The following is a 21,899-nucleotide window of genomic DNA, read 5'->3' as shown; positions in this document are numbered from 1 at the left end:
TACTCACCCTTAAGTTGTCCAAACAGTTTATGCCCCCGATTGATTTTCAAAATATTTTTTACATATTATGGCACTCAATAGGGACCAACAACTGTTTGCTTACTCAAGTTACTCTAAAAAAAAGTGTATTTCTTCTTTTTTGTTCATTAGAAGAAAGATACTCACACAGGTTTGGAACAACTTAAAAGTGAGTGAAAAAAAGCAAAAAGTGCCTTGACTTCTCACACTGAAAAGACCTTTGTTAGGTTGTTACAGCCCTTCAATTTCAAAATGTGTGAGTTCTTTGACCTTCAACAAAAGTTTATTACAACGATTAAAGGGATGTATAAACGAGCTAAAGTAAGAGTGATGGCTAATGGAAATATTTTGGAAGCGTTTTAAATATTGAAAGAAACAAGACAAGGGGATCCATTATATGCTATATCTGCAGAACTTTAATACAAATAAAATGTCTTAAAGTCAAGGGATACATAAAATTAAAACCCTGATATTATTGAGTTTTAGCTTAAAGCGTACCCACATAAAAATAGCTTTCAAAAAGACGCGAGTACTGCAAATAGGAGGCTATTTAGAAAAAGAACGAATTGAAGAGGGCGTCAGAGTCACGCCAGGCTCTCGCTCCTCATGACTCAGTTTCCCAGAGTTTTAATCACACACACATGTCCCTTGTCAGCACTCATCAACACCCCTACGAAGACACATGCGCGCTGTCATTCACTTTCTGGCCTTGTCAAGAGAACACAGACTCTCTTACCTTGGGAAACTGCCCATAACTCTTTGTATTATCTCTGATGCTGCCTCCTTTTTCCAAGTCGAATCTCCTGGTCTCCACGTCATGACTGCTCCTTTGTTTGCGCGTGTTCCTGGAGACACATTCAACTGTTACATTCAGGCCAGAATTCATCCTATCATTCTAACGGTCATTACTCACCTACGTTTTGTTGATTGCATCTGCTTTCAGTGAACTTAACATTGATTTTATTCCGTGCATCGTGACCCAAAAAAGTTACGCTAAATGTTTTAAAACTAAAATACAGAAATGCATGGTTGGGCAATTCCTAATATTAAAGAAATGTTAGAAACAATTAGACAAAGAACGGGAACAGTATTTTAAAGAAGCATTTAGCACTTAATCTCCTTTCTGAATATGCTTGGAAGATGAGAACGACATCAGAAATCATAGAAATATACAAAGCGAATCCACAGCGTTTGGACAATGTGAGTTAAGACAAAGGGCTGCCAATCATTCATATGGATTTATTTATCTTCATGTAAGCTGTTACAAATATGTCAGACTGGAGCTATATAGAGCAAATCATTTATTACAATATAAGAACATTTTAGGTACATGTCATGTAAATATAAAACAGGGATGAACTTACAATCAGAGCATTTTAAGCAACATCAAGACAATGCAAGAAACAGTAATTAATATCATATATTAACAGCATGGACAAACCAAGTGATAATTAAATATCGAATAATTAAAAATATATTTTAAAATAAAGGAAATTGCAACAAAAATAGGTAATAAAGAAAAAAATATTGCATTAAAATTTGCAATTGCAGACCAATAGTCATACCAATAGCATTGTGCAGTTTTTTTGTTTAACTCTTTTTATTGATGCTATTCAATCAGAGAGATACAAAAATAAAAAGGCGACAGAACAGCAATTGTTTCAAACAATTAACAGATATCAAAATTAAATTAGTAAAAAATTCTTTACTCTCAAAGTCAAATACAAAATGCAATTATACATGGCAGTACCAAGAGCGATATATGTATGTAAAAATATATACATAAAATGCAGCAATATTATATATACATTTTTTTCGATTCTACTTCCTCTGCGCTATGCATTTATTATTAAATGAGGGGCATAGGAAAATGTAAAAGCCAGGCATAGAGAAAGGGTTTTTCTTGTTTTGTTACCTTTTCTTTCAATATTTTGTTTTTAAATGTGACAAGTAGGTTTGCAAATAGTATGACATTTTTTTCTACTACCTTGTATTGCAAATCTGATATTGTATTGTAAACACTGATTATTTGTCCTCAGACTGATAACAAAACCATGAAACGTCAGAGGGTTAACTTGACATTTCATTCATCTGCCCACTGCCATATTTGTTATCCAGTCCTCCCATTACAGGCGGACGTTCGGCAGCTCCCCCAAAACTCACCAGGAGTCTGTGTGTGGCTGACTCCAGATGTCCCAGCCTCTTTTGTTACTGTGGAGATTCAGCTGGCCACTGCCCTCTCATTAGTGTCTGCTGATCCATATGTCATGTTAAAGACGGTCTTTGATCAGCAGTGAGCAGGGAAACATTTCAGCCACCTATTTTCACAGCAGACAAAGATTAGAGGCAATCAAACGACAAGTACAATAATTTGGAATATGACAAAGCTTGTTTAAATAGTTGAATGGCTGATTCAAGAGGACGGTTTGTGAAGACCACCTCTGTCTGGCCTACTTCTGTTTTTTTTTAAAGTTCAAATGCTATTTAAATAATATAAAATATAAATATATTAATATAAATTTATTTTTGCTTAATGCATAATCCTTGAACATTTGCTATCAAACTGACTTTGACTTGAACTAAGATCTTATCCCGAACTAATTCATATGAACTTCCTTATCAACAACTCGATTTCCTTATCCACACAGAGTAATAAAACTTCTATTGTCTAGATATCTTGACATATGCACCCCTTATATTGACTGTGGTGAAATATCTTGCATTTTTTAGTTTCTTATATCCTTGTTCCAATTCCCAAACAGCTCACGAAAAAGTAGAATCACCTTTTGGTAAACCTTACTGAATAGTTTACCTGAACTATTCTAAATTTTAAAAAGAAACAAAGAGTTTAAAACAAGCATGTGAACCGAATGTTCTATAATCGAGCTCACAATAAGAACCACGTAGAAGTGTGAGAAAAGTGACAAAGTTCCAACAAGTCGGAGAGATCATAAGAACAACACCCCTTCCAAACGGAGTTCCCATGGAGACAAGTGGGCTGGCATACAATAGAAAAGAAAAAGAAGGAGTGCGAAAGAGAAAGGAAAAATAGACAGAAGGACCGAGGGGCACAGGGGAAAGGAACGTAGGATGGGGGGTATAATGAGCTGTTCGGCAGAAATTTGGGCATGAAAAAAAGCGGACAGAAGAGGAAGAGTGAAGCGAAAAAAAAAAAATTCAGTATGAACTCTCATTTTCCTTGTCCTGTAGCCCTGCTCTCCGCGGGTCCGTTTGGGCTGGAATTTTTTTTTGGAATGTTAAATCAGACGATCTCGAGGAGTTCTCCACACACAATACCGTTTTAAAACAGGTGGTTCTTGAACTTTTCAGTAGCTATAGATTGAGAGTAAGCATGATCGATCGATACGGCAAATGCCAGACGGATTGATTCAGCAAACGAGGGCAGGACAAAAAGTACGTAGAGGTGCTATTTCTCTGCTCTGCGTAATGGCGAGAAGGCCAGGTCTGTCACAGAAGGCCGTCTCGGCCAAAAACGTCAATGTTTACTCCTCTATTGCACCGCTTCTCTCCATAAACGTCCTCCTCTTTAGTCAAGGAAGTGGAGGAGAAAATGGAAACCAAAGTGCATGTCCATGCCCTTCTCTTTGATCTCTCTTTTGGCTACCTCACTTATTTCAAGAGTTTTACCCAAGTATTGTCTGGCGTCTCTCTCTTTCTCCCTGCTCGTACTCTTTATCTCTTTCCCTTCGTGTCTCTATGGCCAAGCTTTTTTTCTGTTGGCATGGCTCCTGTTTGTTTTCAGCCATTTTGGGGACTGGCAGTGCTCGTAACAAACTGCTTAAATGGCGTCCTCTCACTCGCTCATTCTCTCCCTCGCTCCGGCTCTCCCTCCCTTCCTCGCTATCATCAGGCTTGGTGTATGTAGAGTGGAGAATGTGCATGCTGAAAGTGTGTGTCTAATGAAGAACAACAAAAAAATTTGGAATAAAAAAAGAATTGGAATTAAAATGAGGCTGGGGGGGGGGGGGGAGTAAGGGTATGAGGCTGGGGGAGATAAAAAATGCAAAAACAGCCCAGAATCATGTGTCAGTGGCAAACTGAAGTGTGAGAGAGCGAGAGAGCGGGTGAGGGAAGGAGAGACAGAGCGGTAGAAGGAGGGGGAGAGTCAGAGTGCGAGAGAGTCGTTTCTGCCCTCTACATAGCGCTGCCTGTGTGCACGCGCTCGTCTTTCCCTGTGTTCTCTCTCTCTCTCTCTCTCACTCATACACGCACACGGGAACACGCAGACCAGCACACACAGACCGAGGGAGGGAGAGTGAGAGAGTGAGAGAGAGAACACATCGCAGCCGAGATGCAGCAGAAGGTTTTTCGAGGTACGTTGTCTTGTGTGCTTGCCTAGCGGAGAATGGGAGTGAGAAGGAGAGACTTTTTCCTCTGATCTATCTCTCTGTCTTCACCTCTTCCTGCTTCTTGCCTTTCTATGCCACTCTCATATCATATCGATGTTGTTTTGGTTCAGTGTAGACACCAGAAATGAGTGTGCGTGTGGGTTTGTGTGTGCGCTAATCAAGGCCTGTCTCCCTTATCCTCGGCTGTTGTGGCTGAACCACGCAGTTCTTTTTCAGGGCTGGTGAGTCGCTCCACGATTAAAGTATAATCAGAATAAAGCTTCAGACTTTTTTTGTTTTGGCGTTCTCTTATTAGAATTTCTGGTCTGCTGGATTTGGATACTTTATGTTGTGGCAAGTTCACATCTGATGAAATCATCTCGATAGCGAAGGACATGCTTTTAGAATTAACGATCAAGCGGCATCTTGGAATACAGAGCAAGTCGTTTTCCTAAAAACGGCATCAACCCGCGTTTACGTTAGGTGGATGTTATTAGATGTTATAAGATGCACTTGCACTTTAAAAAAAAAAAACATAGCAAAGTACAACACTATTAACATCCCCTACAAGGCCGCAGGGTCAGAGGTCGTTAGAAGCCAAGCAGCCAAGTTGTATGGTCTTGTTGAAGTGAGTTGCATATGCACCAGGATCAAATAGAATTTCCTGTCGCTGCTTAAGGGTTCAAGTCAGCTAGCATGAGATATTTGCTATTCAAACCCTGGCACATGTTAGCATAAAGTTTCTGGCAAAGTTAGAATGGAAACATGGCAATGCTGCTGGCCTTCCTAGCTAAACCAAAGCATTATAGAAACAGGTTCAGACATGATCTAAAGGAAGTAGCTTTAGCCAGGTCATAGCGGAGTATCTCACTCTGTCTATGAAGGCAATTTTCTTCCAGTTTTGCTCTTCTTAGAAAATTTTCCTTGATCATATTACAGCAACAGATTTATGGGAATCACTTGTCGAGTTTAAATTCAGCGGACCATGTCGAACACAGCGTGTAACACGGGCAGACTCGCTAGAGCATGGCCCGTCATGCCAAATCACCAAGATACCATAAATTGCTCAGAGGGGAAAGCAAGGAGCGAGGAAATCTTACCATGAACCCAACCTCGGACCATCCGGCTCCATCTCCCAACTGCTTCCAAAACAGCCCACTCCTCCTTTTCGCTTCTTTCCCTACCCCTCATCTCTCCTCTGGCTGGCTCCACCATGTTTTTGGCAGGGGGTTGTGCAGAGTTCAGTATCTAGCGACTGCCCCCTTTTCACAGTCCGCCTCACCCTGATGGGCCCCGTCACGGCCACACGGAAACAGGCGGCCTTCACTCATTACCCTTTTCCACTGCCATTCAGTGCATGGTCTGTTTCAGTGACACAGTTAAACGCAAGACCTTTAGCCCAATACCCGGCTTCTTCCGAGACTCTTCTCGATTCCCAACCGGCATTATAAAACAAGTTATCTCAAGAGCTTAAATTGAAAATCTTCATCTGCAAGACTAGCATGCATTTAACGTTTCGGCTGATGACGCGTTTCTGACGCTAGTTTTTAATTTCCTACTTGTAGGATAAAGTCGATTTGTTAATAGCATATACTTGACATAATGTTCTGAGGTGTGCAAAATGCATCACCTTAATTCTTCAGCTCTAACTCTTTCAGTTGGTCGCATGTTTAAGTAGAGGGGCAGTCAGAGGGGGGAGGCAAAGGCCCTGTCACGCTTGGCCAGCCTCTTGCGCCAGGGACTGTTTGTTGAGAGGCAGTGTGTGCGTCATATGCGAAGAGAAAAGGAGGGTGAGAGGGAGAGATAAATAGGGACAGACGTACAGAGAAAATGAGGGGGTGGCAGATGTGTTTGTCCATTACTATGCAAACGCCAAACTGTGTCATTCTTAGGCCTTGCCTTAGCGGCCACAGCCACAACAATTGCACAACTCTTCCTGTCTAAATGTACTCTTACGTAACATCTATTATTATACAGGTCTTCTGGTATACATCCTTTGCACACTCTCAGCAGCTGCATTTGTGGTATGCTGGGTAACGCTAGCTGTCAAGCCACTTGTTTATGGACAGACCGGTTCATATGTGCTTACACGCCTGCAAATGTATTTGCGTGTTGAGAGGAGAGTGTGTGTGCTTGTGCATGCAGCTTGTTGACTGCCTGTGTGTGAGTGTCAGTGTGCGTGTGTTTCTGTGCATGTGTAAGTGTGTGTTTGTGGCTGTTCCTGTCTCCAGGCCTGGATCTTGCTTTCTTCCCCCCTCTCTCTCTCTCTCTCTCTCTCTCTCTCTCTCTCTCTTTCTCTCTCCATTGCTCTCCCTCCTCCTCTCTTTCTCTCTCTGCAATAACAGTGCTGACCTAGTTTCAGTGCGTTCAGGGCTGCTTGTGGAATTTTACAGAGGCCTGCCTGCCTGCCTGCCTGGCTAAAACGCAGGCAGAAAACCATGACTGGGGATTTTCTCTGGTGTCGCATCATTAGCGATAACTAAAATGCTCACCAAAATCTGTGGTAGATTTTGGTAAAGTAGGTTAAGCAAATAAGATGATCATTGAATAAGCAACTAATGAGGGTTTATGAACACAGCAAGACTGGACTATTCAATCTCAGACTGCTAAAGAAAACTGTATGACAGTACTTGTCACAGGGTCTTTTGGGTTAAATGATATTAAGTGATGTAAATATCATTAAGTGTAGTAAAAATAAATATTTCTACATATTTACATGTGTAGAATATATGATGCTTCGGTTCAAAAGGCCATCTATATTTTGGTACCTTTTCAGTCTAAGCATATTTGGAGCACTTTGACTATAAATAACACTCTGTTGGGGAAATCTTAATTAAATTTTAGCAGTGTTCAATTAGGTGAAGAGAATGCTGTGACTCAGTGGGGTTGATTGCTGAGATTCTTTCCACATTTTCAGATTTTGTCGTGCCAAATTCAGAAACTAAGATGACTGCAAACAACCTTGTCTGAATAAGTTTCCTGTGTATAATTACCATAATGGATTGCTTATTTTGTGCAAGTGTGTATTTTATAGGTAGTGTAGTATGCTAATTTGCCACCACACAATGCACAATTTTTTTAGCATGTGTCCTTTCTTGTCTAATACTAAATTCTATGGTTTGTGGTTATCTAAAATCTATAATGTTTCCTGTGATTAAAACTGAATATTTGAACTATCTTTTGTTTTGTTGTGTTTTTTTTTTTTTTTTTTTTTTTTTTTGCAGGATTAAGAGCGGGGTCATGGTGTCGGGAGAGGATAGCTGGGACCCTCTCCACACCTGCACTGCATTCTTGGAGCTGAATGTGCAATTCATGGCAATCCTCATCTTGTTTTATATGAAGATAATCAAAGATGCACAATGTTACCTACATCTAGGAGTCATTGTCTCTGGGCTTGACACTTCTGTTTTCTACCATCCTTCAACTGTCAACTTTTGCACTGAAGATAGAGCTAGAACAGACCCACTGTAAAGCATTTTCCTGGACCTTGTTGGACTACAGACACATCCTTTGACTGTCTAGTGTTCTCTGTTTTAGGCCAACTATAGCCTTGGAGAGCATTTCAGAGGACTTGTACAAGGATCCAATGAAACACAGAAATAAACACATGAGAGGAGACAGGATGGGAGAGGGCACGGAGGAGGTGGATGGTGCCAAAACTACGAGGATATCGCTCAGTTTTCCCCTCAGTGCTGGATTGCCTAGCTTTTCTGCACAGAAGCACTGCTCCTCATCCCACCCCACGTCCTCCACTGACGTTCACGACAGAGATGGTTCAGAAGGCACAGCATGGATGGGGGAAGCATTCAGAGACAAACAGTTATCTAAAACGTCATCAAAAGCTGACCGCCTGCCATGCACTTCCTCTTCCTACCCTGTTGATCTAACTGCTCCGGTCAGTAAAAACTGCAAGTCATCTCTGTCCTTTTCTGTTGATGGTAGTGGCTCCAGATACCCAACATCTCCCTTACAACACTCTAACAAAATTGACTATTCAAAAGAGACAGCTGGGGTTAGTCTTAATAATGGCTACAAAGAGCATTCGACAACAGAAACAGCACACATTCTTTTCAACCTCAGCGCGAGAGCCTACCAGGACCAAGGTGTGAAGGATCCAGAGAGTTCAAAAGGCAAAAAACGCAAGGCAAACAGCCTCCATGTTGAACTGAGCCTTCCTCTCCCTAGCATAAACCCTCACTCGTCCTCATCGACCCCTCCTCCTCCTCCTTCACCCTCGTCTGTCTCTCTAACTTCCTCCCCCTTGACTATCCCCACGCCATCTTTCCATGACTCCTTTAGGGCAGTGCCGAAGCCAGAACTACTGTGTGGGGTGTGCCACCGTCTGTTCAGCACTGCCTCGTCCCTCACTGTCCACATGCGTCTCCATCGGGGGGGACGAGTACTCAGCTGCCGCCACTGTGGCAAAGCCTTCATCCATAATAAAAGACTGCAATCCCATGAGGCCACCTGCAGGCAAGGGCTGCCAGCTTTTCCAGTGCCACCCAAAGAAGAGCCCCTGGAGGAGGGTGAAGTGGAGGGGGAGAGAGCAGATGAGGCTGCGGAGCCAGAACAGCTTGGACAAGGAACAAGGCCTGGCCGACCCATAAAGAAAGTGCGAGACCTTCACGCCCGTCATGCTGGAGCATTGACTTGCGGGGATGCCCTGGGGGAAGAGGATCACTTTGTAAAAGTTGTGGATGGACATATCATTTACTTTTGCTCAGTGTGCGAACGCTCTTACATGACATTGTCCAGCCTGAAGCGACACTCCAATGTCCATTCATGGCGCCGGAAGTACCCCTGTCACTATTGTGATAAGGTTTTTGCTTTGGCCGAGTACCGTACCAAACATGAGGTGTGGCACACAGGTGAAAGGCGCTACCAGTGCATCTTTTGCTGGGAGGCATTTCCTACTTACTACAACCTTAAAACACACCAGAAGGCGTTCCATGGTATCAATCCTGGCTTGATCTCAAGTGAAAAAACAGCCAATGGTGGCTACAAGCAGAAGGTCAATGCCCTTAAACTGTACCGCCTGCTGCCCATGCGATCTCTAAAGCGACCTTACAAAACATACAGCCAGCCAATGGCCGATGGATTACTTACTTCTGATTCATCAGTTACCTTGCCTTTATCTATAGACAGCAACCTCCCACAACCTCTGGACACTAAGAAATTGGAGTCTTTCCTGAAAGATCTTCAAACCACAGACATCAAGACTGAGCCTGAGCGATTTCCCATCAGGGTGGGTGTTGAGCAGGGTAAAAAACTAGCTTCTCCTCAGAAAGACATAACAGTGGAAGCAACAGAGACAGAGGGGTCAGATTTATGGCAGTCAGGTAGTAGCAGTGGCAAAAGCAAAACTCCAAAGTGTCCAGAAGGAGCTGTTTCTTCAGTTATTGCATTTGCACACAGCAAACCCTCAGTCATCATGCACAGTGCTGCAGTTTCATCCTCTGTCATAGTTAACAGAAGCAAGATGGATTCTGAGGAGAGAAAAAGAAGTCCAGAAAATCATATAATGGCAAAAACAGGTCAAAAACAGATTAAAAAACATAGCCAGAGAGAGCACACACAGCCATACAGGGACTGGAACACTGTCAGTGAAGACACAGAGGCCTCGAAAATGAGACAGCCAACAGAGAAACTTCACAAAGGACGAAAAGTTCACAATAAAACAGAGTCAAGTAAAACAATACCTTTAGCAGTGGGATCAGAAGTCAAAGGCAGCGGCCCACTTTGTCAGATTACTGTGCGCATAGGGGAGGAGGCAATTGTCAAACGGAGCATCTCTGAAACAGATCTAAGGAGAGACAAAAGCCCTACACGCAGCAAACCCAAAAAGAATAACCTTTCACAGGAACAGAGAGAGCTGCGGCACACCAATCACCACCAACGTAAACACCGTAACTCCAGTCAGGAAGGAAAAGGGGGGGAGTCCAAATGGAAAAACCCTAAGCTAAAAGGCAAGGTGAGGAAATACTTTTTCCGGCAGGAGGTCAGGGAGGACAGAAATGACCATGATGTAGAGGATAACCTATGGAGGCCTTACTATTCTTACAAACCCAAGCGAAAGGCCCTTCATATGCAAGGGGCTAAAGCATGGAAGCGCAAATTGCACTACAAACGATCCCTAAGGCCTATGAGGAGAGCTGAGAGACTCATGAAAAATCTGAATAAAGAAATTGTCGGTGCAGAGGCAGATGATGGAAAGGAGAGGAGACATAAAGTAAAGAAAGAGCGGAAAGAAGTTAGTGATCCACAGACATGTGAAGTTAAAGAAATGTCACACACCTGTCCTGTCTCTTCGAAAACAGAACAGAAGGATAAAGAAAAGATAACACATGGAAAGCCTGATCTTTCTCTCCCTTTGTCTGTTTCGCAGGCCACAATCAATTCTCAAAATACAGCATCCTCTATCATCAAACAACGATGGTCAGAAGATCAGGCTTCTGAGTGTGGAACATGTGGGCGCTGGTTCTCCAGCCCAAGAAAACGAGACAAACATGAGTTGACACATCTGTTTGAGTTTGTGTGCATGCTTTGCAGAGCTCCATTTCCCTCACAGTCCAAACTAGAGGAACATCAGAGGACTCAACATCCCAAAACCAAGCCCCTGTCTGCCCCTACTTTCTTCACTTCCCAGTCATCAAGAAATGAGGTGGAAATAAAAGCAGATGAGAACAGAGTGGATGGACGTTCCATAGAGAAAGGCAGCCCAGTTCGCTTGGGCAGGAGGCCTTTAATCAGATATACATGCTCACAATGTGATAAAGTCTGTAAAACCTCTGCTGCACTTAACTGTCACCTCAAGCGGCATGAGTTAGGCAGTTCAACTGAGGTTGAAGACACACAGCAAGATTTGCCTAGTTGTGCAACTTCTGCAGTGGACACTACACCAAGCAAAGGTTTAGACACCAACTGTGAGCAAGTACAGCCCGTGTCTGTCATATATTACTCCAAACCTGACTGTCAAATTACTGACAACCAACTGGGTGAGAAGATGGAAGAACACCAAAGAGTCAGAAATTGTGAAAGCCCCAAAGTGGCAGCCAATGACAAAGTCCACAGTCCACTGTGTGCAAAGTTTTCCCAAGTCATGCACAGCCCCACTTTAGAAAGGTTTAATGTCATCTCTCCTAACCTCCCTAGTGTACTAGTAATGAATGGTGCAGAGTGCCTAGACTATAGGACACCAGAGAAACGGAGTTTAGACACAGCAGATCAGCAGAAAAGAAGCCCAACGCCAAGTGACAGGCAAATCCAAATTTCTCAAATTCTGACAGAGCCTCAGATTAGAAGAGAAACAACTCCATCTGGACCCATATCACTAAAAACAGGCAGAGGTTATGTGTTTAGAGAAGGTGACAATATTCCAAATGAAGATTTCAGTGATTTACAAGATGCTCAGGATTTAAGAATCTTTCCTCAATCCAGCAGCCAAGCCCAAGACTTATCCATGCCAACAATACTGGCAAAAAAGAAGGAGCTTGATCAACAGAATAAACATCCATCCAACATCTCAAAGGAACAGTCTTGTAATGAGGAGGTGTTGTTGCTAGTACCCAAAGAGGAACCACTCAGTCCTATACCATCTCCTACATTCTCTGTCATTCAAACCACTCCAAAAGGATCTTCTCAAAGGTATTCAAAGTCACCTTGTCATTCTCCAGGACCCTTGGACCTACAGATGCGGCCACAGGTGGAGCAAAGCCAAACACACAGAGGAAGGCACAATACAGACAAGCAGGGTCTCATGTTGTCAGTGAATTCAACTGGGATGAGCGATACTCCTTTGTCCAACAACCTGCTACATCCTCAAGTGCCCACAGCAGAGCCTGAATCAAAGGACCTCTCCTCTGTCACTCCTACAGAACACCACAGAGGCTCAGGCTACCCTGTCCAGGAGCTTACTCTTCCCTTGGTCATACCTGGAGGGTACTGCTCTGGTAAGAAACAGGAGGAGCAAATCCTGATGTCTTACCCTGCTGGACCCCTACCCTTTCCGCCACTTGGGAAGATGGTACCCCACTCTGACTCCACCAAACTGCCCTTTTACCCTGACCCCTATCACCTACTGTATGGCCCACAGTTACTGCCATACCCCTACAACCTTGCTGCCCTTCCAATGGCTCTAAATATGATGGCATCAGGGGACAAAGAGCCCTTACCCTTCTTGCCTTTTTTCAATTACGCTGCCGCTGCTGCCCCTTTAACAGGCACAGTGCCCCATCCTTTAGTAGTGAACCCCAGCCTATACAACAGTGGTGGCAGCAGTAGCACAAAGCAGGACAACCCATAAGTGAGTAGACAATGGCAGCAAGGGATTATCTGTAGAAGAGCAGAGGAGGCCATTAAGGGTGGAAGTTATGTTTTTCTGTTTGTTAACTGAACACTCTTGCACAGCTCTTACTTCTCTTTTGTAAAGCAGTAAATGCATAGGCATACCTAGAAATCAAACGTGGTGGAAAGATGGAGAGGTGTCTTGACGACAGAAGGAAAGGATATAAGGGGGTGAAGAACAATAGATACAACTCCCCCTTCAGGCACTGCCAAGATGCACCTCCAACACACCACTTCTTTGCCTCTTCTGTAGTGTTGTTAGAGCTTGGATATCCGTCCTCTCAAAATCAATATGACATTAGGGATAACACATGAACAATAACAGCTAACAGGATATGTGTTTTGTTAAATGAATTCTGTCTGCTTCCCATAATAAGGACAGTATAACAACAATAATGATAATAATAGTTGTGTTAATTATACTGCTTATAGTAATACAAGGGTGGCTTATCATTAAAAGCAAAATGGTATGCCTGAAGAGGCTCAACATACTCAACACACAGGGAAGTTGCAGCAGCAGTTTTGTGTGTGTGCGTGTGTGCGTGTGTGTGCATGCATGAGTGTGTACAGTGCGCGATTTTGTATAGAGGTAATGCATGGAGACTTTGGGGTAGCTCATAGTGTCATATCTTACAACATCGGTACTCCAGTCATGTGTTTTTCAGTATTTCGGCTTTATGTGTGCCTGCAGGTTTGTGTAAGTGTATTTGTGCGGTGTGTTGGGGGTGTAGGCATGCACACTTGAAATCATTTGTGCTGCATCAGCCTTGGTCAGTTCCATGGAAGTTCACATAAAAACACCATTCCTGGAAAGCTGTTATAATCTTAATAGGTCAGTAAATAGAAAACATAGATGAAGTTCTTCTTTCGTAAGTCATAGCATAGCAACTTGATGGTGTAGCTACATGTCATATGGATTAAACATATTATTACGTGATGCCTTCACTAACCAGGATCATCATGACAAGATCAAATGTATGGTGATGTAGAATCCACTCTACATTTGAGCATGTTATGCCTAGAGACAGATTGTGTTTCGCATAGTTTGGTTTGTAGGATGTCGGTATTAATCCTTGATCATTTATGAAATAAGTCTGTGTACTTCCAGTACTCCTGCCAACTGTTTCATCTCTTCCAACAACATACGTTCCAGTCGACTTCATGTTTGTGGCCTTCTCCTCCCCACTGCCCCCTGGTGTCCACCAAAGACACTCCATTCACTTGACTGAATTTAAGACACAACAGAGAGGGAGAAACCAAGTGAGACAAACAGACAACGACACAGAGTGAGAGCGTGAGCAAAAACGGGAGAAATACGCAGCTGGGCAATGCGTTAGCATAAATGGAGCTTCCTTTATAAAGACAGAGAGAATCGTACACTTGTAAGAGGCAGTAGTCGGTGAATGTTAGTTTTAGAAAAACATAATCAACTACAAGCAAGCCACCTTTTCTTTTGGTTAGCAGATTCTCTCTCCGCAGCAAAGAAAGGAGAGGGACAGGACGTCAATCAGTCCTGACGCCCCAGCAGGGCCTGCACTATGGGACTTATAGCACTGGAGTAGCTTAAGCTCTCCCTTGTACTTTTTTGTTTTTTATTTCACTATACTATTTGTTTGATTTACATTTTTTTCCCTTTTTGGTAGTGAGAAAAGGCTTGTACTTGAAGCTCATTCAAGTACACAAAAATATGAATGTAATTTAGTCTTGAGGTTAAAAATAAAGACAGTATGGTAGATCATTTCTGTACGCTGACTTGAAAAATAACATGTAATATTGAACCGCTATGAGGTATTCATATATAAATATATATATATACAGTAGTCTTAGGGACATGTCAAGGAAGTTGGATTCAATATAACCACAACGCATGAGCAACAACTGCTTCTTCAGTATCTTCTGGTATTGTCACAAACTCCATTGTCCTCCATATGTGGTTCTTCATTTACTCCTGCTTTTTTCTCTTGAGGCATATCCTCGCAAAACCTTTTGGGCGTTTTTTTTTTTTTTTTAACCCTTCAGTATCAAAATTTCAAATCTAAAACCAAAAAGACAAACTCCTATGTTGCCTTATTTCTTTTCCCCAAGCATTACGAAATCTTTTCAAACACCACCCTTCCATCTCCAACTCTTTCTCATTCCAACACCCCCTCCCTGTCTATTCTTAATATTTTACCTTCTCCCTTTGAAGTAAGTGTGAAACTGTGCAATGTAGCCGCAGCACTGTTCATTTCCTGAGGGTTAAACACAATGCATTGAACGGTTGTGGATAATGTAGCTTCACTCGGGTATGAGTACAAGCCTTTTGTTTGCATTGTAAAAGTATGTGTGTGTGTGAGAGAGAGAAAGGGTGTGTGGTGGTAAAGGAAAAGGAAACCAAAACAAGGTCTATCTCCCTTGATAGCTACCAACAAACTTGTGTTTGATTTTGGACCTCTTATTTTTGCTGTATTTCCTCCACCATGACAACATTTTTACATGAATTCTAGAAATGTATACATGAAATAATTCCGTAAACCACTTGTACCAGTGATTGGTAAAAAAAAAAAAAAAAAAAAAAGAGTAAATGTTAAATTTGTGTAAACGAATGTAACAAAAATGTTGTTGAGAGGTTCACGTAAAAATCAGAAAATTATTTTTAGAGAACTAAAAACAATGGCTTTGTAATTTTTTTTTGTTTTTGTCTCTATTGACTATTTAAGCCTGATTAGGTTTAAATATTGGCCAGAGTATAAATTGTTCAATTCTGAATCAGTAACTGGTTTAAAATGACTAAAATTGAAAAATTCTGATGTTTACATTCAAGATGCCTTTGCATTTTTATTTAAATAAGCTAATAAGAATATGCACATAATCTGAGCGCACCTTACAAAGTAAAAAATTGTCATACCATTTTCTATAAAACATTCTATTTAAGTATTGCTTTCAGGAACAACATAATGAGTTATGAGTTATGTTCTCATGTTTTCTGTTTCACCCATCAGCAGACATTCAATGAAATTCAGTGGATAGTATGCTTGAAAGAGGTCACTTGTGACTGTGTGTGGGCTATTACTACTAGTCCTACTTTTTAAAAACATATATATTTATCAGTCAGCATCTGGATAGACTACTGAATATTTGCACAGACCTATGAAAAAAAACACTTAGAAATATTTTAGAAATTAAGCTTTTTCGGGAAATATGTAGAGAAATAATCACACATCTGTCCAGTACATTTGGTTTTGAACAATACCAGAACTACAAAAAAAGGAAAAAAAAGAAAGAATTGGCATCATCTTGGTCCACACAGAACAAGGACCCTTTGGAGGCTTCAAATGTCAATCAAAGTGACTAAAATCTACCAGCTGCATATGTTCTGCACTTGGTCATAGTTGTAGGCATGTGACTAAATTGTCTGGTATTTTGTGACAATGTTATATTGTGCCATTGTTTTAGAGGTCCACATTATATTTGGGCAGTTTCAAAGAAGTGAAATGTTTGAAACTTTATTTGTGTCTTGTTGACTTTGTGACCATTTAATACAAAGGTTTGTTGGCACACATTGCCGTTTCAAGTCTACAATCAACAGTTAATTTCTTTGCTCCTGTTCTCTTTACTCCCTCTGTCCACGCTACAACCATACAAATAAAGTATTAACCTGATGACGTGCAAAATATCTTTGAATTCATCATTAATATGGGATCACATACAAATTGTAAGATGTAAGCCATAGCCAGGTTTTCTTGCTCTTTGGCACTAGGCATGGAATTTGGAAAGTCGACCAAGGGTCACACAAACAATCATGTGCACCTATCAAATAATTAAAGAAAATAGTGAAACTTTCCAGAAACTAATCTGACCGCTGTTCATAAAAATGGTTGGTTTATGTCTCAGATATACAAAACTAGACTGCTTCTACTTAGCATTCTTAGTACACAAAAAACACCTACGCCTCACTAGTTATACATCAAGGTTTCACTGTAATGAATGAACAAACATTAGGTATCTTTCAAAGTTCATTTGCTATGTAATCAGACTAACTGCCAGGTCGAGGATGGGGACAGGCAAAAAAAAATTGCATATAAACCATGTTAAAAATTATACAGAAATAGTGTTTTTTCTTAATTGCACACAGAAAAAAAAATGCTATGTGGGTTACTGCAAAACTATAAGAATTTACAACATCCACTTAATTAAGACAATACACTTATAGAAGGTAGTGTATGCCAAAAAATTATGTTTTTTTTCACTTGATTAAAGGTTTTACAAATATCTCTCTTTTTATGTTCTGTACTTTTTTAGGAGTAAATTGTCAGATATACAAATCTGTCCCAAATCAGAAATAAATTCTTTAATTTTGTTCCCGACTTTCACCCACTTCGTGATCATTAAACACCACAGCACAAACATGTAATTGAATGCCAGTAAAATTAATTAAGTTATCAGCATACAAAGACCTGTATAAACAAGCCCAAAATCAATATTTTCCAGTGCTGTGATGTCGACATCCTCAGCCTCTGGTCTTTTGGGGAAGCTGTGTGCTAAACTCACTTCTCAGAGAAATAGAGAGAGGGAGTCTGATGGCAGTTGGCTAAACAAAATCTTACATTCTGATTCCATTATTTCTACTCCTGTTCTAACCTCTGGAGGTAAAAGAGAATGAACTATCTGAAGAAACTGCTCATACTACTCTTAGGCCCGTACCTGATTCTGCTGTGCAGGAGAGTATCAAGTGAACAGGTGAGTATAAGATCTCTAAAAGATAGGTCTGAGGACATTAAAGATATATTATATTCAAAAAAGCTTTTTGTTTGTAAATACTATGCAAAGTTGAGGAAGTAGTGCTCTTTACAATGTTAAATACAACTTGCGTATACTGCAGAGGCAATCGGTACCATGCAACTGAATCAACAGACATGCTTGCTCAATCCACTTCACCTATTTACACTCAAAAATGACTTCTGGTAATATTAAAAAGAAAATAGAAAAAAACTGATTTTTTAAAAAAAAAAGCTTTGATATGAAATTAATTTATGTAATTCCAAAGACAATCCATTTAAATAAAAGTTTATTTTATTGTGAAAGTATTGCTCCCTCTCTAATATCTTGTGAAACTGCAGTAACAAAAAAGCCTTTGTAAATGATGTGTTATGTAATGGAAATATTAAAGATAAAAATATTGAAGCCAATTTCACAGATCAGTTTTTGTTTGTGCTCACAAACCAATAAGTGGATTTACATTTTTATAAATTTGTAGTTTAGTTTGAATTTTTCCTTTAATTTTCTTTATGCCATATATTTATGACAGTTTAAGGATTACACAATTCAGCTTGATGGATTTTTCTTATGTAATTTGTTTTTACATTTTAACCAATTTATAAATAGAAAATAGGTTTACACAAACAGACACACATATAGTGAATGTATACAGTTTTTGAAAAACATCTAAGCTCTTTCTTTAGTTATATTTCTTTAACCAGTATTGCCATGTTAAATGAAAGAATTTTTGGATATACAGCGCATGCATCTGCGAACATGCCCAAATTCAAAATTTCAAAACATATTACAGAAGACAGACCACAGCACGCACTGTATATTTTGAGCTAAATGGCTGGCCTAGAAGCAAATGTAGCTGACAAAGTCGTTGCACGGTTAGAGTTTTCGACTCTGAATTCGCTGAACCCTAGTTCCACACTTGCCCGGGGCAGCAGTATTTACATTGGCGGCTTGTCTGGGATATCGCAGATGCTTGTGTTTACCTAGCCTTTAGCGAGAGTGCGAGAGATATGTCTCAATGTAATCTGAGCATGCTTGGCTGCTGTATGATGTTTGTTGTATGATGTCAAAGCCGTTCTCTGATTTTTGGGATGACTGAGACAGATATCCAGCAAGGGAGTCATCAATCTTGCGCACAGACAGTCCAAATGGACCCCTTTAATGCAGATGAGTGCAAATCTCTCTGACATCTCAAGGTGAGTTGACCTGCTTCACTTTGTTAACCGTAGTTTCTTGACGCTCAACTGCAGTAGTCATCATAGTAGCGGTTTTGACTGTGAGATGTCTTACCTTGCACTTATAGCATCAGATCTTTCTTTGAGTTTCGGACCCTTGACCCAGAGGGGGCCATCTTTTATGGAGACACCAAAGAAGGACAGGACTGGTTTGTGCTTTCACTGCGTGATGGTATACCTGAAATGCAGATTGGGAAAGCAGACGTCTTAGTGAGTGTAAAAGGAGGTAGAAAACTCAATGATGGGGCCTGGCACATGGTAAATACTGTTAATATTTTCTAAAACTCTACTTTTTTCTCTGAAGCAATTTAAACCAACAACCCTTTGTATATGATACCATATATACAGACATATAGTTTAAATGTCTGGGGTCTTTAAGATTTATTTAATGTCTTTGAAAGAAATAAATTATGCTCACAGAGGCTACATTTATGTGATTAGTGAGACAGTAATATGGTGAAATATTATTAAAATATATATATTTTTTCTAATTAAATATATTTTTAATTAAATTCTTCCTGAAATAGCAATGCTGCACAAGAAACCTCACAAATCATTCTAATATGCTAATTTGACGTTCAAGAAACATTTCTTTATAAGTATTTAAAACAGTTGTATAGTTCATAGTGCTATTTATTATGCATATATAAAGACATACACATACAGTATATATTTAGAAAATATTTACATGTTATATTTATATTCATAGAATTTATTTTGTGTATATATATATATATATATATATATATATATATGCGTGTGTATTTATATATGCATAATAAACATATACAGTACACAAACATATATTATGTTCACAAAAACTTTGATTTTGGAGGCAATTAATCATTGTGAAAACCATAATAAATTTTTCCACAGGATTTGTTGATGAAATGTGATTTGTAATTTACTGATTCTTCTAAGTATTCTTTGTTTGTTTCGGACAGCTGGAGTTGCGCAGTGAGGGCAAATTTGTGGTGCTAGAGGTAAACAGCAATTTAGAGCTTGTAGTCGGTCTTCATTCTAAACTGACACAACACGAACTAACAGGAAAGATACGTCTTGCTCTTGGTGGAATGCTGGTGGACAAACAAAAGCTCTTCCATCCAGTATGTTCACTTGCACTTAATATTTTAACTGAAAAGTAAATATAAATATCTAATTATCACTGACCGCATTGACTGACCACATAAAACACCCTTTTCTTTATTTTATTTCTCAGTTTGAGCCAGAAATGGATGCTTGTATAAGAGGAGGGCATTGGCTAAATCTCAGCACCCCCTGGGACACAGACTCAACATGGGAATCCCAGCCCTGCTTCTCTGAGATCAAGAAAGGCAGCTATTTTCCAGGAACTGGAGTGGCTATGTTTAATACATCTGGTGAGCAGAGAATCATGTATGTTTAAACTTGCATTGCATATTAAATTACGTTATTTTTCTGATGCACATATTGTGACAGATCTTCCTGAACTTAAGACGGAAGAGGCCGGTATCACAGTCGAGATCTTCGGATCCTGGACTGGGACAACGTTGAGTCTCCAAAGCACAGAATTTGAGTATATTTTGAAAGAGTTAGAAGGGAATAAAGATGTCAAGGTAAAAAAAAAATGTTAATGAAATGCTTTTGTCATTTAAATGATGATCCCACTAATACTAGATAAAACTAGATATTGTTTGTGTAAAAGCACACAGGTGTAATGGTGATAAAATTACAATTTTATCATCATTTACTTACCCCTCATGTTGTATATCTGCATCAAATCTGTATACGAGTGTACAAGTCCCTATTGACTTCAATCACATTTTTGTTTGGCATCCCTACTATGGAAGTCAATGGGGACCACCATTGGTTCTTCAAAATTCTTAAAAATCTCTTCATGTTCAACATAAGAATACATACATTTGGAATGACATGACTGAACGATTACATAATTTAAATTTTTTGGTAATATATGCTTTAATATGTAATGTAACAAATGCTTTGCTCAAAATAAGTACATTTTAGTTAGAGAATTAACTAATGGGACTCTGTTGTAAAGTGTTACCCATTTATCTGCACTGTAACAGGAGATGCAGTTGGGCCTGAAAGAGGGATCGGAAAGTGTTGCCCCTCCCCATGAACCTGCTACACTTACTTTCACCATACTGAAACATTCACTTGTGGTAAACAGCAAACCAGAGCTTGAAACGGAAAGTCTGGACTTTTTCTCCATGTGGAAAAATGGGATGCTACTGACTTTTGGGGGAGTGCCAGGTAAATTTGCGAGGTGGAAGTAAGCAAGAATTTCCGCACTCAAGTACTCCTCTATTCTCCAATATCCTCTAACGTTCTGTGTTAACTTCTCAACGTTTCACTCGTATCTGTCAAGTAGACAATAATTCTTGTATTAAACAAATCCTACTTCACCCTTTTTTTCAGGTGAAAGTGAGGAGGCAAAAAATACACATTACCTGCGTGGGTGTCTGGAGAAAATCCTTGTCCAAGGCCAGGTCATTGATCTCGATCGGGCATTATACAAACACACAGCAGTTTCATCTCACAGCTGTCCTACAGAAGCAATAAATGAACTCACTTAATAGATATACAAGGCATTCATCCTGGCAGTCTAAACTCTAAGATTTCCTTCATGTTCCACACATCTTATAACTGTCATAGGTAGGCCTATTTAAACATGCATTTGACCCAAAACTTCAAAAAATTTAATAATGGATCGCTATGTTATAATGAGCAATAAAATACATGTGAAATTAAATGGCACATCTTTCAAAGCACATTAATGATTGAAAAAAAGGTAAATGCCTTTGTAAAAATGTACAAATTTCAATGAACATCTTTTAGTCAACAAAATAAACCCAGATCAATAAAAATGTCATTGTTTCTATTGTTTCATTGTTTTATTAATATATATTACACAAAGACAATACAAAATGTGTATGTAAAAAGAAAAATAAACAAAATAAATAAATTATATATATATATATATATATATATATATATATATATATATATATATATATATATATATATATATATAAACACACTAATTAAGTAATCTATGTTAGTCTGATAATGCAACATATTTCATATTTTATGATTTAAGTTTTTTATATATATATATATATATATATATATATATATATATATATATATATATATATATATATATATACACACATATCTTTACAGTCAAAGGACAAAA

General features: G+C 39.6%; 3 protein-coding genes and 1 long non-coding RNA gene across 4 annotated transcripts in view; 3 read left to right on the top strand and 1 right to left on the bottom strand.

Annotated features, from left to right (window-relative positions):
- thrab (thyroid hormone receptor alpha b) overlaps positions 1-21,899 on the top strand; it is a 628,197-nt gene that overhangs the window by 321,976 nt on the left and 284,322 nt on the right. The gene's annotated exons all lie outside the window — the stretch shown is intronic.
- On the bottom strand, positions 1,238-7,581 carry LOC122355291. The gene is made up of 2 exons (XR_006252201.1): positions 5,468-7,581; positions 1,238-2,336 (listed from the first exon to the last, which is right to left on the bottom strand). It is a non-coding gene; the product is annotated as an uncharacterized LOC122355291 (long non-coding RNA).
- Positions 2,333-16,363, top strand: zbtb4 (zinc finger and BTB domain containing 4). The gene is made up of 2 exons (XM_043253298.1): positions 2,333-4,352; positions 7,592-16,363. The coding sequence occupies exon 2, from the start codon at positions 7,954-7,956 to the stop codon at positions 12,667-12,669; it is 4,716 nt and encodes a 1,571-aa protein (XP_043109233.1). The 5' UTR covers positions 2,333-4,352; positions 7,592-7,953; the 3' UTR covers positions 12,670-16,363.
- Positions 17,202-21,579, top strand: shbg (sex hormone-binding globulin). The gene is made up of 8 exons (XM_043253356.1): positions 17,202-17,429; positions 18,570-18,661; positions 18,769-18,958; positions 19,645-19,806; positions 19,920-20,079; positions 20,159-20,295; positions 20,767-20,953; positions 21,119-21,579. Exons 1-8 carry the CDS (start codon positions 17,349-17,351, stop codon positions 21,274-21,276), a joined length of 1,167 nt encoding a protein of 388 aa, XP_043109291.1. The 5' UTR covers positions 17,202-17,348; the 3' UTR covers positions 21,277-21,579.

Source organism: Puntigrus tetrazona, chromosome 12, assembly GCF_018831695.1.
Source record: "Puntigrus tetrazona isolate hp1 chromosome 12, ASM1883169v1, whole genome shotgun sequence".
NCBI classification, from domain to species: domain Eukaryota; kingdom Metazoa; phylum Chordata; class Actinopteri; order Cypriniformes; family Cyprinidae; genus Puntigrus; species Puntigrus tetrazona.
The sequence above is the reverse complement of the archived record's forward strand: the minus strand, read 5'-3'. Positions and strand labels throughout refer to the sequence as shown.